At 40.4% G+C, this 15,626-nt stretch overlaps 2 protein-coding genes across 2 annotated transcripts; both read right to left on the bottom strand.

Moving 5' to 3' along the window:
- Positions 1–5,110: 5,110 nt before the first annotated feature.
- Positions 5,111–9,462, bottom strand: LOC147763847 (uncharacterized). The gene is made up of 2 exons (XM_087001181.1): positions 8,574–9,462; positions 5,111–5,962 (listed from the first exon to the last, which is right to left on the bottom strand). The coding sequence occupies exons 1-2, from the start codon at positions 8,851–8,853 to the stop codon at positions 5,823–5,825; spliced, it is 420 nt and encodes a 139-aa protein (XP_086857307.1). The 5' UTR covers positions 8,854–9,462; the 3' UTR covers positions 5,111–5,822.
- Positions 9,463–11,673: 2,211 nt separating this feature from the next.
- On the bottom strand, positions 11,674–14,047 carry LOC106151118 (sodium-dependent glucose transporter 1B-like). Its single transcript, XM_013524215.2, has 2 exons — positions 13,760–14,047; positions 11,674–12,959 (listed from the first exon to the last, which is right to left on the bottom strand). The coding sequence occupies exons 1-2, from the start codon at positions 14,019–14,021 to the stop codon at positions 11,815–11,817; spliced, it is 1,407 nt and encodes a 468-aa protein (XP_013379669.2). The 5' UTR covers positions 14,022–14,047; the 3' UTR covers positions 11,674–11,814.
- Between the last annotated feature and the right edge of the window lie 1,579 nt (positions 14,048–15,626).

Here is a 15,626-nt window from a genome sequence, read left to right as displayed (position 1 = left end):
ATGTGGTGGATGCGGGTATTGCAGGCGAGCCCACGAGAATTGGGTGGGTTTCGAGGAGGAAGTGGATGATGTTATTCCGCTAGCACAGGGTGCGTACCGGGATACGGAGGATATCCACAGCGTTGAAATTTCAGAAGGTCAGCAAAACAACGATGGCAAGACGGTTCGCTCAGTAACGGTGGATCCAGTGAATGCGTACTCTGAACACACGGTGTTCGGTGAGGTATGCAGAGAGGAAGAGTGTATCACGGATACACTAGAGTTCCAGGTCTTACAGATGGTGTTAGATCAGATTCCCTGGGGTCAAGGGAAAACACCACGAGTAGCTCCAGTTACTACTCGGAGACGTGCACGTGGCCACGGGCCTAAAGATACAGGCGACGCGCCGATAACTCCTGAGGATGAACCTCCCACGGTGGAGTGTGATAAGGAATCCACACTTCAAGAGGGAAAAGCAGAGGGTGAGGTCAAGGTGAAGGACCACGGGTCTTCACGACTCACCAGTTGGGGTTATTCGGTGGAGGAGGTCCGTGCAGCACAGGAGGCGGATGCAGACCTGAGTGTGATCAGGGTGAGCTTGGAAAGTGGTAAGCTACCTGATCAGTCCACCTTATTCCTAGGCAGCCAGGCCTTAAAATCCTATTGGCTGGATAGGGATTTGTTTATCATCATAGAGGGTCTGCTATACAGGTGTGATCCTGAGACTGAGGATAAAAAGTTAGTGCTACCTATGGCATGGCAACAGGAAGCCATTCGACTACATCATTGCCTGCCATCATCAGGCCATCAGGGAGCGAAAAGAACCAAGGATCGGCTCAAGGAGCGATTCTATTGGTACGGGATGGGAAGAGCGACAGAAAACTTCGTTTCTGGGTGCACACGGTGTAACCAGAATAAGAAATCTGCAAGGCAGGGAAAAGTGCCTCTGACACAATTCCAGGCAGGTGCGCCTATGGAGAGGGTGCACTTAGATTTCTTGGGACCGTTGCCGAAGACTGCCAGGGGGAATGAGTACATACTCATGATGGTCGACCAATTTACGAAATGGGTCGAATGTATCCCCTTACCATCACAGTCAGCGGAGGAGACGGCACGGGCCGCAATAGATCAATTTTTCTCCAGGTTTGGAGTCCCTCTGGAGATTTTCACGGACCAGGGGAGGAATTTTGAATCTAAGCTGTTCACTGAAGTGTGTTCTGTGCTCGAGATTCACAAGGCCCGTACTACGCCGTACCGGCCGGCCAGCAATGGCCAGGTAGAGCGCTATAACCGCACTCTCATGGATGCGGTACGCTGCTTCACGGAGAAGGCCCAGAACGGCTGGGACTTGCGTCTACAACAGATTGCCGGGGCACTTAGGGCATCTGTAAACCGGATGACGGGGTACACTCCCAACAGGTTAATGTTGGGGAGGGAGGTGAACGCACCTGCAGGTTTAATGTTCCCACGGAGGAGCATCAATTTTGAAGATTCAGATAGCTATGCCGCACGGTTGGCAGCTGATCTGATGGAAGCCCACGAGACGGCTCGGGGTAAACTGAGAGTCGCCTCTAAAAGAATGAAGAGGGACTATGATCTAAGGATACTCGAGCGACCGTATGCTGTGGGAGATACGGTGTATGTGCTGGATACCGCGGCAGCCAAGGGGAAGTGCAAGAAATTGTGCCCACCATGGAGGGGTCCAGGTTTAATTGTAGCACGGCTCAGTTCAAACCTGTTCCGCGTTAAGGTGCGGAATGCAGTCTTTGTGACCAACCACGATAGGTTGAAGCCTTGTCGAGACAAGGAGGTGCCCCAGTGGATACAACATTGGAGGAAGAATCCAGTGCCCGACTCCACGGCGAGGGGCGATGACCGGGTATATTGCAGTTGCCGTCAACCCTGGCAGGGTAGATTTATGCTGCAATGTGATTACTGCGGGGAGTGGTATCACGGGTCATGTGTTAATGTGACGGCCACGGATGCCTTAAGCATTAACAAGTACAAATGCCAAGACTGCATACGCCGAGCTTAAGGGCTGAAGAATTGGATGTATACTTAGGCGTCACGGGCGCTTCGCAGAACATGAGGGGCCTGTCAATGCCAAGGCGCATGACATGTTACGAACCTTGCCCCTGAAAAGACTACTCTTGGAGACGGATGCTCCGTATTTCAACATCCAACGGAACAAGTGCTCCACTCCAGCTCTGCTTGGTCACGTGGCCAAGTTAGTGGCGGAGATCCGGGGAGAGCGATGGCGAGAAGTGTTGCGCCAGACCAGGGATAACGCACGGCGTTTATACCTGGAGAAAAGGGGCCCAGATGGTTAGAAGGGCGAGGGTGTGGTCAGGCTGGGTGCGACCTGACCAGGATTAGTGGTTTTGATGGGACGCCCATCATCACTGCAAGCACTTATCCCCTGAGTCCCACGGGGACAGGCGGGAATTTTCCCTTTCCCACGGAGGAAAGTGGACTTTAAGTGGACTTTAGTGGACTCGGCACTGACACGACCGAGAAGGCACGGTCCTTCAAGGTAAAACGGGGGAGAGTGTAGTGCCGAGGGGTCATTGCATGACCCGGAAGCGTGTCACGGCGCATGCGTAGTAGTTAGTTAGAAGTTGAGAGCGTTGGAGTTGAGCATGGCGCGCTCAAGCGCATGGTGCTAAGTTGTGGTGAAGAGAGAATTAACAAGAAAACGAGGACTTGGATGCCTATCCAGAAAAGGTAGGCACTTTACTTATTCATAGGCCAGTTGTAACGTACAACCCGGTTCCTATAGATATTTGTTTTATTGATTGCTATACCAACAAAATGCATGAAATAACCTTAATAGATTTTGTAATAAGAAGTATATCTATTCATGACTTTTTTTTTACATTTCTACGAAGTATTCACAACGCTTTAATATTTTGAGAGCATGGATAAAGACATATTGTTAGTTTGATACGTGTTTCTGTGGTAAAATTTGTGTTTCCAGCTGTGTACTGACAGCATTCCTTTACTTAAGCAGTATTTTTATTTTTTGGACCGTTTTTTTTTTTTTTTTTTTCGCCCTCTCGCACCGATTTTGGGGTACCCAGAGGATGTCATCCATAAAAATAAAAAAGTGTGGCCTAATGTTTATTACTGCATTATTGAAAAGGATAAGGAAAATACTCCAACGTATCGAGCCCCCTTTATTTATCGATTTATTTCTAAATGCCCGTCACCTAGACCGCCTTTACTTCCTGTACATTTCAGGTGGTTTTATTGTCTATTAAAAGTATTATTTCGGAAAGATAATAACTTTGCAGGGTATGTATACATAAAAATGAGAATTTAAGAACATTTCCAAACGCGGATGGTTTTAATAATTCATGTTGATAAATGCCGTTTGTTGTTCCCCTAAGCCTTCCCCTCCGAGCTTGCCATATAGCGTGACTATCGGGAGTCTAACGTGAACAGTATTCTTGTGGAAAATTACTTCACCATCTTATCCCCAAGAGAAACCGCCTTCTATTGGTTTTTACAGTACCTGACGGGGAGGACTTTTATTGAGGCAGATTTTCAAAGAGCACTGAAGGCTCTTTTTATTAATTGTCACGCAATTCTGGCTACTTATGCCGTCTGGTTGTGCCAGCACAGTAAAATCTTTGATATGGCCATACAAGCTAGGCCTACAGACGGTGCACTTAAGTAACATCTGTATAACGTCGCGTACCATTATTAAAAATCGCTCCAATATTTCCATTACGCATTTGAAAAGCCAAAACACAATGTGAAACAAATTCATCTATTCACAGCTAGAGTAGCATTGTATGTTACCACTGTCTATCCCGTGGCGGATTTAGGGGGAGGGGTCAGGTGATTCTGACCCTCCATTCGATTTTTGAAAAAAACGCTAATGGCCCCCTCTTGAAATTAGAATTTTGACCTGCTGAATCATAGTTTTAAACCACACCAAATGCCACCGTTCGCCCTCTAAAATACCAAAAAATTCGGAGCCCTTCTGCGGGGCCCGAACCCCACGCCAACGGGGGAAGGGGTGGAAGGGTCGGCTTCGCATCCGCGGAACCCCCTTCAAAGAATCCTGGATCGGCCCTTGTCTATCCGTTAGTCAAAAAGTAATGGCGGATTTTTAAAAAATCAGGATAGGTCAGAAATACGCTCACTTAGAAACGATTAGATTTTGTGGGCAATTCCTTACGTAATTAATTGATGATGAGAACTGGCTGCCTTAGCGGAGTTGTGCGCATTCTGAGTGCTTTTCTAGTTTCTAAATTGCATTCAAATATTTTATATTTATAAATGGGTAACATAACAGCAGTTCCCTGCCGTGTCTCCCACTACATTGTTAAAACGTTAATGAATACGCCTTTTCTTTGTTAATCTGAATTCGACGCAAAAATGCAACAAGACAGAAATCTTAAAGCTTCACTGGTTGAACTTGCAGACAGTGTAATTCTTGTTTGCAAAATTTGACAATATGCATAAAAACCGTGATCGTGTGTGCCATTAATTAATACCACCCACGTTTTGGACGCGGCTAGTTGAATACGGCAGAGATATACACAAAATTAAATGGACTTCTCGGGTTTTAACGGGTTCTAGTGACGAAAGTCGACTTCATTTACATAAGTAACATAGACTGCTAAAGGGTTGAATAGTGTAGAGAGGGGGAAAAGGCCTCCAGGTCAAATTCCTACAAAGTGTGCTAGGTGTTTATATACTGTATCAATATTATACTGTATCAAAATTCAAACCTGTGAATTTCACCAATTTTCCATTTATCACCAGGACATAGTCTGTCCTAAACTGAAACTAAAATTTCGATTCTGAAATCAGTTCTCGAATTCTATAAATTTCTAATTTTTACAGTCACGTTTGTAATTCGCCAGTTGCTACCTTTAGAAATACAAGATTGACTCAAAAACTGATTGATGGATCGTAATTTTGCAGTGTTAGGTATATGTGACCCTTGCCTTTGCACTCACTGCGGTGATTAGCTTTATGTAGGCTAAGCTTTAAAATACGGGGCATTAGACACTCTGTTTGCAATAGGTTGAAGCCGTATATAAGAATTCACTATGGTTTCCTTAAAAATCCCATTGACACGAAAAATCATATATGTGAACTCACTTCGTTATGATAAAAGAAACGGTTTATTTGACGTTGATAGGCCTATGGTGCGAAATAAAGACAGAACTCACACTGAATACATATATGAGTGTATCACAATATTTACTTAATTAGCCAACGACATTAGAAAAAAAAACTTCATAGTCTCGGAAATACTGTAACTGCATACTGGTGATACGGTTGACATTGTTGAATTAAATACAGTACTTCATGAGATTGTTCTTGTCTTAAATCTTCATCCATTTCTCCTTTTAGATAACATGTGCAATTCTCCAAATGAAGGTTGTATCCTCTTAAGCATTGAAATCAACTACCCCGCTTAGAAAAGGTCTCTTTTAAAAAATCGAAGTGAAAGTGCAAGAGATGCAAATCGCCATCCATGCGGATACAGCCAAGTGAAATACCGTGATTTAAAGAAAGTGAAATATTGTCTACTGTTGAGTTTGGAGCTTGATAGAGATCGTCAATATGTACTAAATTTTTGTTTTTCGTTCCCAAACGCCTTTCCACTGTCCTCATAAATACATAAATTAAATACTTATTACATGCATGTCTCTTCTGTGTCTTTCTTGACAAACGTCAGTTTTAAAGACATTAAAGTAAATGTTCCACGGTGCCCATAGTAGGTCCTACTACCATTAAATTATAAATTAATTTGACAACAGTTAACATCTCCTGTAATATAGTATATTTTAGTCCTCTTTCGCTCGAACGTCATGTGGCCATCATTTGGTGCCCCTGGTTGCTTTACACATGACTTCCCAGCATGCCTTGCACCATCTGAGTCGTCTGCAGCCGGCGCGTTTACTCGTTGTTCGGCTCAGGCTATTAAAACGTTGCAGCCTGTCCACCAACTCCCGCAGGGCTGAAATAGAAATGACGTAATGTTATTTTTGAAAATTGAGATATCTAGGGACCGTTTAGGGGAACATATTTGTTAGTTTTACCAATCCCAATTTCGTCCTTTATTTTGACAAAGATGCTCGCCCCCTAACCTTAAAAAACCTAATTTGCATTATCAAACTTAAGGGGGGGGTCTGTCATTTTCTCGCGCTATATTTCCTCATACATCATTGGCGTTGGAGCTGGAGGGGTGGGCATCGCACCCCACACTTTGTCAATCCTGTCGGTCATTAAAGCAAGAATGGGAGGGGGTAAAGGAGAATTTCCCCAGCCCCCCTCCCCGAAATATTTTTTCATTACGGTTTCCCCTTGTCCAGCTTTCAGTGTGCTTACCACGCACCTGAACACCGTTAGATTTGTTAGAAAGAAGAGAAAGACTTTTAACAGATTGACGTCTATTTTCACTCACACTTTCCAATTTATCCACATATTTCCGTAGCCTCAAGGTCAACGTATTTCAGTGAAATTCCTTTTACTTACGTTAAGAAAAACTGCCAAAATATCTCACAGCAATAAAAACATCTTGGCAATAAACCAAAGAATGGTAATTTTGCTGTCTGGCAATACCAGTTATAGGCCTGAACCATTACTATTCACAGATGTTCGAGTAACATAAATTGTGGTGCGTGAAGATTTTTAACAAGACCGGTATAGTTAAATATCGTTAAATCATAGTAAAGCGAAATTTCTAACTTATCTGTTTTCCTTTTATTTGGGTTGCATGCGTTCAGTTGATAAGGTAATGACCAGTGGGGTGTATTGATTTGTGGGATACGTGGTGATTGTTGCAAATGTATGAAATGAATCATAACACGTTGATGCTTTTTGTGAAGGGCTTTCCTGTAGCACCTGCTAAACTGAAAGACGACCTATTGAGACCGTAGGGGCCCTACTCGTACACTGATTTTACTAACGGGACGTACAGGGGCGGCGATTTCGCTGTCGGAGCAAAAGAGGTGTGCAAAAACGTTTGAAGCACGCCAACTGTATCATCAATGCTGTCAAACATTTTGCAAACTAGAATTTATTTAACATTATCCTGTCCCAAAATTACCCTTAGCATAAACAGAATGGCGTTTTTATAGCAAAATGTCAAAACGCTATTCACATCTGATTTCATATACAGAAAATGAATAAAATGCTTTTAACTTGATCTTTTTTTCTGTGGATTTGGTTAATATATAGGTCTAGAAAACGCGTGGGATAGGTTCTTCAGTTAAAATTAGAACTTTAAATGCGTTGGTAAACTGTTAGGCGTTCTTTCTAATTGCATAATGCGCTTTGTGATGGATTGTGTCATACCTGTATATCGGATATGTGGACGGATGAGGCGGAAGACATTATCATCAAGGGCTCACAGCAGATTAGGATACTTTTGAATAGGATAGCAATTCATCTGATTTAGGTACGCTTGCAGGATTCGGCATATTTATTGTTTAGATGTCTATGACTGCCCTGAGAGAAATGGTTCCATGTGAAGGGGCACATGTGAGAGGAAGGGTTCGATATTCATTTCATTCTACCTGCTCCATTTAGGACACTTCACCATTCGCGCTCATTGGTTCAGTTGGAAGAGGTGACTTAATCCACACCAATTTATATTTTAACGGCAAAAGCTATCCTTATTATGTTTTTATGAAGATCGAACGCCATAATAGTCCAGCCAAAGTGAAGTAATACTTATCAACTTAAGGGGACCATTTTCCACCAATTTTCCAATAACTTCATAGGATGAATGATTCGGTATGGCATTTTTCCTAAATATTGCATCAGAATATGAATCATCGCCTCGACCTTATAATCAAAAGGACATGCGATTAAAAATGGTACTGGATACGAACTCAAACTATAATTGGGTGCATGGTACTAATAAGCAGAATATCACTAATAGTCACAGCGATGACGCGGAAATTATTCGCTTCAGTTACAATCGTATACGGCTTTGCGTGGTACCCATGCTATGGGTGCGTCACACTTTTGGTATACCTAAAAACTGTTTTTAAATTTATTAAAAATGACCCATTTGGAAACAAATCATATTAACGGAATTGTTTTCTTTAGGGATATGGTTGTTTAGGTCTATCCTGAGGAAGATTTAGAAAGTTTATGCCAAAACATGACTATATATATATATATATATATATATATATATATATATATATATATATATATGTGCACCTGTACAGTGATATCGACATTTCATTTTATTTCAGTGCCGCCCATTCGGGAGTTTTGTGTTCTTCGACGGTTGTTTGTATGCCCTGTGCGGATATAGTAACCAAATTATATTTGACCGTTTCAACTTTGATATTTCTTTTTACAATGTAATACGCACTGACTGCAGAAAACTAATGAATAACAAATAAAATAAAGAACAAATCAAAAAATTGAATTAGCCATTAATCAGAAACTATAAATTGTTGTGAATATATATATATATGTAACTTCAAATTTTTCAATTTTTTATTTTTTTGACAAATTTGAAGTTAAACTATTCTTCAAATTGATCAAAAATTGATAACACTTGTATGTCATTTCAAATAAATATTAAACATTAATTTTTTCTGACGTACCTTCCAAATTAACTTCCTGGGGGTTATCTCTGGGTGTGCCTCGGTAATTCTCCACAGAACTTGACGCAATATACGGCGACACCATGTTTTCGTCGATATACTCGGGAACTTTGTTTTCGTACGGTGCAACGTAGTCCGCATTTTGTAGAGATATCGTGTAACATTGTCCACACGAGAAAACGCTAACCACAAGCAATGTGGTTAGGTAAAGATTTAATATATTTTTCCAAAAACCTGTTTCACTGGTGCAGGAGCAGCGGTATTGACATCCACCATCCATCTCTCGCTGATAACAAATCACAGAAATACTCCAATCTTCGAACTCAGTGATCCTATATACCAGAAGTCCACCAATATTACCTTAGTTACTCCCACAGTAATTATAATTGCCCTTTGTTGATGTTAAACGTTCTGTACGTTGGTTCAAAATAATGATGCTAGTTGGTGCGATCTCTGGCTTACATCTGTAGAAGTTCGTTATAATATCGCGCTAGCTTTTCTGCTCTGTTATTTAATAGAGCCAGGAGGAGGGGCGTTTAGCAAATAAAATGGACATTTTGCCAGCGTTGATGTCTGTCCCTGTGCTGTTCGGGTTCTTTACAAATGGCAAGGGCAAGATCTGTCGGTACCCCTAACTGCCGCTGACGTGCCGCGCTAACAGTTTCTGAGGCAGCACACCGGAAGTGGTGAACATAGCGCTGAGAAGATTGCCCCGATATTCTAGAGGAACATCACCTCCAGCGAAAAAACACAACCTATTGAATTGCGGATAATGGCCCACAGAGAGTCACTGACACTGGTTAGGAGATCAATAGGTGTTGAATCTAGAGCGTTAGGAAGAGAATGGGGGGATATATAGTGTTATCTCCTCACGCCCAGGCCATTCCATGACAAATGTCACCGCGTTCTATCTGGTCCAGGCATCAGAGCACGTGCGGGGTACATGAAAAACAACAATAAAATGTTTTACCATTATCGGCTTATTATGACTAATGCTGCACTTGTTGTTTGAATTTTCTGTTGCGAATTTTCTATTGCTGAAGTGATTTGGTCAGGATGTCGAGTCTAATGAGGATTTCTTCGAAACGTATTAGACAGGGACTCAAATATCAGTGTCCTTTTAGCCTGTTGCCCTGGTGTCGCGCGCTTGGTCGATTAAGGGACGTAGACAGACCGCGTTTGAAACGATTTTAAACAATGAGAGTCTTAGGCTATGGCAAAGGTCACACCTTTTGTTTTCCCGCGTTCTTTTCAGCGATACGTTTTACTTTATACATTTATTTTTTAAAATATATTTTGTTTTTTAGCTTAATTTCATACATTTAAACAATCACTCAATCTTAGATTACCTTAGTCAAATGACTGACGAGAGACCTAATTACTTTATTAAAAAAAATACGTCCACATGACGACCATCTCCCGTATGTCTCCTTAGAGTTAATCGGATATACGTCAACAAAACACGTTGATTAACTGATGAATGCCTAAAGACAAAAACCAGTACAACTATCCAAACCTTCATCCTCTGTCATAGAGATAATTAACCAGATTTGTCTGCTCTCGTGACAGACTGTCCGCAAACAAACGTCAATGCAATTATCATCTTCGTTAATTTTCATAAATTAACCAAATTTGTGGCCTCTGCAAATTTAATTAAAATAAATTGAACAAAAAAACACGTTTGGAATGAATTTGTACGAGAACAACCAGAGCCGTCGAACGTGTTGAAACGCGTGCCGAGACCTGCTATATGAACTTCCACCTCTCCCAGTAAATGCTTGGTTGAAAAGATTCCAGTGCGTTAGTTGCCCTTACTAACTGTAAGTCACATCGACCTGCTAACCAAGTGGCGAAAATATTTTACATGCACCAACAGGCATTTGACTCAATGCATCTTTTTAATGAGCAAGCATCGAGAATGTAAATAAAACGGTAGATTCGGCTTCATAGGTTTGATAGGGAAAGGGAGTTTTAATCTACATGAGCATCTAACATTCTGCGAAATGCCTGTTAATCATGGTTAATAAGAATATTAGAAATACCATTATACATCATAAATGTCATTTTCATTTTGTCATCTTGTAGCAGCATTGAGCAGCATTGAAAACAAATAGGCCCTACAGCGACATCGTAAGTTATACTACAATTTGATAACGGAAAAAGAGTTCCGTCATATTCTTTAAAAAAGGTAAATCGCAATTTCATCGGCAAAATTGCGAACCCCCCCCCCCAAAAAAAAAAAAAAAGATATAATCTAACATCTTTTCGTTCCCCGTGTGCTTTATTAACAACAATTGATCATGAATATGTCAACAAGAATTTAAACTTAGAAAAGCCCAAAACCGATGCCTTTTACTTTTGAATAGTGTTGAGTTGAGCAGAATTCGTTAAGTATGGCACTTTTACTATACTAGTCATCATAGCTTGATCAGTCTCAGTCTCAATTCTAAAAGCCATTTGTCACCTTTTACATCTCTTGGTCTAAATCTTTTATATGGAATGTTTCAACTTTGCAGCATATTGATATTTAGTTACAAGGCGTATATGAATACAATACAATACAATACAATACAATACAATATATGCTATTTTGCCTAGAAAGTTTTTTTGTTTAAGCTGCTAAAAGATTAAATATTCAAAAAAGAATTTTGTTTGGTGCCCTTTTACGAGTTATAATTAATGTTTTTAATGAGGTGACCCGGACATGGTAGCAAAATTTAAAAAATAGCTTAAAAGAATTAATCTTGCAATAACAATAACAACAACAAAAATCTATTGCGCACTAAATATTACATCTTAACATTTGCATATGCCAGGGAAGTCCACCACGACTGCAGCAGTAATGTTCGAAAATTCGCCTCCTTTTTCAACGTTAATTATTTACATTCGCGGTAGCAGTATAGTGCACGGTACAGGCAAAATCAAGCTGAACTTATTTTTACATTTTGAATCAATTACTCTAGATCTGATAGTCTTAAATTTTATCCTTTTCAACTCTCACTTTAACATAACACATTCCGAAGGAGCCATGTCTATTCAAACTAAATTTGCGAATATCTGTCATGGTCAAGCATGGGTAATTTTTACATGGCATAAGGCTGGCATAAGTATTTTAAAGGCACTTCAAAAACATTGGTGGTTTCTATGAAAGATAGATGGTTTTGCTAAAAAGAATTTCATGAAATTCTCAGCAATCGTCAAAGGAATCATCGGCCCTTAACAATAACACTAAATATTGCATCTACAGTGCAGTATTGGTGTAAGACAACATTTGAGGGTTATCTGCCGCGTATTCTAGTTTGTCCACTTCCTTCATATCCCCAATACTTTGTTCTGTTTCATCCTCACGCTGGTACCGATCTCCGTGCAAGTGGCCCACAACGCTGAGCAGGGCAACCATCACCACCACGGCTATACCGAACCCCAATACGTTGTACATGAACATCGACGGCCCAAAGTTCTCATACAAATAGCCTATGAGAAAGAGGTAAGCAATTCCACCGACGGATCCACCAAGAAGTAGCACTGTAATGGCCAGGCCGCTCATTTCTACGTAATGGTCACCCAATGCAATACCTGATGGAAACAGAGGTGCGATGAAGAACGCCATTGGTTGGGTGAAGATCCAAAGCATGAGGGGCTCGGTGTGCCCCCATATATTCAACAGGATTGCCGAAATTAAGACGCCGGCTGCCTCTATAATGATCAAAAAGCGGATAGGGACCCAGTGGGCTACGATGAATCCGGAGAAACGACCAAGAGAGTAGCTGATCCAGAAGACTACATTTAAGTAACTTGCCTCGTCCACGGAAAAGTTGAACTGGTCTATGGCATAGGATCGGATGAACTTACCGTACAGTCTTTCTCCACCTGTTGCTTGGAAAAAATAAAAAGATAACAATATGAACATTTGGAGCCCAAAACAAAAGTTACCATTGGCGCAGGTGGCCGGATTGATGATACGGATAAATTCTTTGACTCCATGAACCCTCTTCTTACTTTCCGTTTCGTGGTCAGCCGGATGGAGGACATACTCGGAATATTTCCACTGGTACACGAAGAAGGCAAAGGACAGAACACTGACGAGGATGGCAACGATTAAGTATGCATATTCAATCCGGGATTCTCTTAGGACGCGAGTTACGGTAGTCGAGTTTGATGCGTCTGTCGTGTATTCCAAACTTGATATTGTAGGGGGTAGGGCGGTGGTAGACATAAAGGTTTCGTTCATTGAAGTATTTGTGAGGGTTGTTGTCTGTATGTTGGCAAGGAAGGGGTTGGCGATCAGGGGAACGATCATCGAGCCGACGCCAAAGCCCGTGTGCAACACGTGGAGTGGGGAGGCAGCGTTCTTTCCCCAAATGGATAAGATCAGTTTTTGTCCCGCTGCAAAGGAACAAAATGACGATGTCAAATTAGTTACATATAGAGATTCAGAGAGAGGCTGTAAGGAAGCCCCCCTACCACCAAATAAGGAAATACATGTAAAGGAAACAAAATATTGAAAAATGATAAGCCTAGTGACAACAACTTTTCTTGAACAATATATCTTAGTCCTTGAAAATTGAAGAAAGATCACAACCAAGGTAATCTTCTAAAGTCTAACATGTTACTTAATCAATCCCAAAGGCAAGTAATTATCGGGCTTTTATGTTTGGGTGTTCATTACAATAATTTGCCTAAATTGTATTCATAACCTTGATCAAATGTTAAAATCTCTTAAGAGAAAGAAAACACCTTAACCCTTTCATTGGCTCTTGGGAACTATCACCAGAACCAAATATAGAGAAAAAACTAAGAACGATCTATTTAGCATCTACAATTTGACTTTGTTCCGAAGAATATAGGCCTACAACAAAACACTCTGTCAAAACGCAAAATAATATCAAAATTAAGGCAAATTCGAATTCGAAACCATTATACAGTTCAAGTATCGATATTACTGGGGGTATCTCAACTACATCTTATATATATATATATATATATATATATATATATATAAAAGGCCACATTGCGTAGTACTCATGTTACACTAACTTATGGAGAATTTTGACCACCTACCAAAACTCCTCAAACAAGAGGTGCAAAATCTATCCTCAATGCGACTTGTGATATTTATCAGTAGAACCCTTTGCCCTTGCTATCATTTTGGGTGGAGATACATGGATAATGAATAATTAACTTACCTATGTTGATGACCCCTTCACAAGTTCCTTGCAGGAAAAATATGAACCATATAAGTCCTGTCCAAGGTGACCATGGTACGGCCACTGACCCGGCCGACATAATCACCAAACTAACGCCGATCATCAGGTCGCAGTACAGGCGCAGTTTGTCCACCAGGAAGCCCCCAATCACCGCCCCGGTGAAGAAACCCGCGCTGCGTCCAGATATGGCACGAGACACTTCCTCATAGTTGGTGCCAGTGCGCAGAATGAGGTCCTGCATGGTCGGCCCCGAGATTTCTAGTGATAAACCCTAGAACATATAGGTTACTGTATTTATTGATAGAAAATAAACCAATGTTTACTTTTACTCAAAAGTATAATGGCAGAGGCGGATGTAGGGTAGATGTCAAATACGTGGTCTTGTTCATTTCTTTCCTGGTTTCCTGAAAGTCCTTTTTTGACATGAAAGCAAAACAAACTGGAGTTTGTTCAAGGGCGCACCTTGCTGCATACTCTCTTTACCCCACTATAATCCTAGAACAGATTGTGTTGTGCAAATAATGTGATCAAGAAAAGATTCGTAAAATAGCCAACACTATAAAAGTTAACAACACTCACCAGACCCACCCATGTTAGAATGAGTAACACAGTTTTCACAACACGAAATAGCGTGGACACGTAAAAGAGGTCTTTTATGTCCTCAGAACTGCTTTCAACGCCCGGATTCGGCTTTTCGTCCATCTTGTGTTCAGCTTTTAGTTTTGACCTTGTTTAACCTAATTTTGGGGCCTGTATGAGTGTGTTGTATAAGATTGTCTTATCTCGTATACTATCCATTGTCCTTCGTTAATTGAGACATTATCGGCTCTTTCACTATCAGGGTGAACAATTAAATGTGGTTAATGTTACAAGTGTCTGATAAATTAGCGATTTATGATTGGTGACAGAAAGATATCAAAGACACTGCTCATAGGAGCCAAAAAAATAAAAAATAAAAATAAATAAATAAATAAATAAAAATAATTATGGTAATCGGACTACAATTCACAAAAATATAGCCAATTATGTGTTTGACAAGTATGTATATTTAGCTGTTACGATGGGTCATTTGCAATTAAGGTCATAGATGTGATGCACTTTATGTCAATGATTTACGGTAAATATGATATTGGTCTATAATTCCAACAACATATGACTTCTCTTTTAGCAGGTTCTTCCAAAGATGTATTCCGAGAAAAATTCTTTTAACCATTTTGCTTAAACAGACTTTAATACATATTTTATTAATTTTTGTTGACGCAATGAAAAACATATTTGATCAGGCCAAATATAACTTTGAAAATGCCTGCGGGATAATAAGATTAATATACCATGTTATGACTTAAACATAATAAAGGAGTTGTGCATATGCAACCATTATTAATATTGCTATGACACATGTATTTATAATCATGAGCCCCTTGGTGTCTCCCAATTTTTGTAGTGTCCGTACCCCCCCTCCCCTACCCCCATCTGTTTTATTAAGGAATCACAGCATATTCTGTCTGATTTTATTATTAATGTATGTCCACACTGACATTTATTTTGCAGGAAGAAAATAGTACATAACCCCTTATTATGAAAAGATATGCAAGAATTTGGTGCTAAATGTAGTGTCCGTACCCCCAAGGTATACATTAACCATTGGATAACTGGCTACTTATCAATGATGATAAAACTTCAAAATATGGTACAAGATATTGGTGTAGATTATATAAAATGTATTCATGTCTTATGATGTTTAGAAAAAACATTGAATATAAATATATGCGATAAACTGATACTAATTGATAATTGTCAGGCAAGAAATTCTGCAAAGAAATAATATCAGTAAAGATGCTATTCT

Source organism: Lingula anatina, chromosome 1, assembly GCF_051362555.1.
Source record: "Lingula anatina isolate TDL-2025a chromosome 1, LinAna3.0, whole genome shotgun sequence".
NCBI classification, from domain to species: domain Eukaryota; kingdom Metazoa; phylum Brachiopoda; class Lingulata; order Lingulida; family Lingulidae; genus Lingula; species Lingula anatina.
The sequence above is the reverse complement of the archived record's forward strand: the minus strand, read 5'-3'. Positions and strand labels throughout refer to the sequence as shown.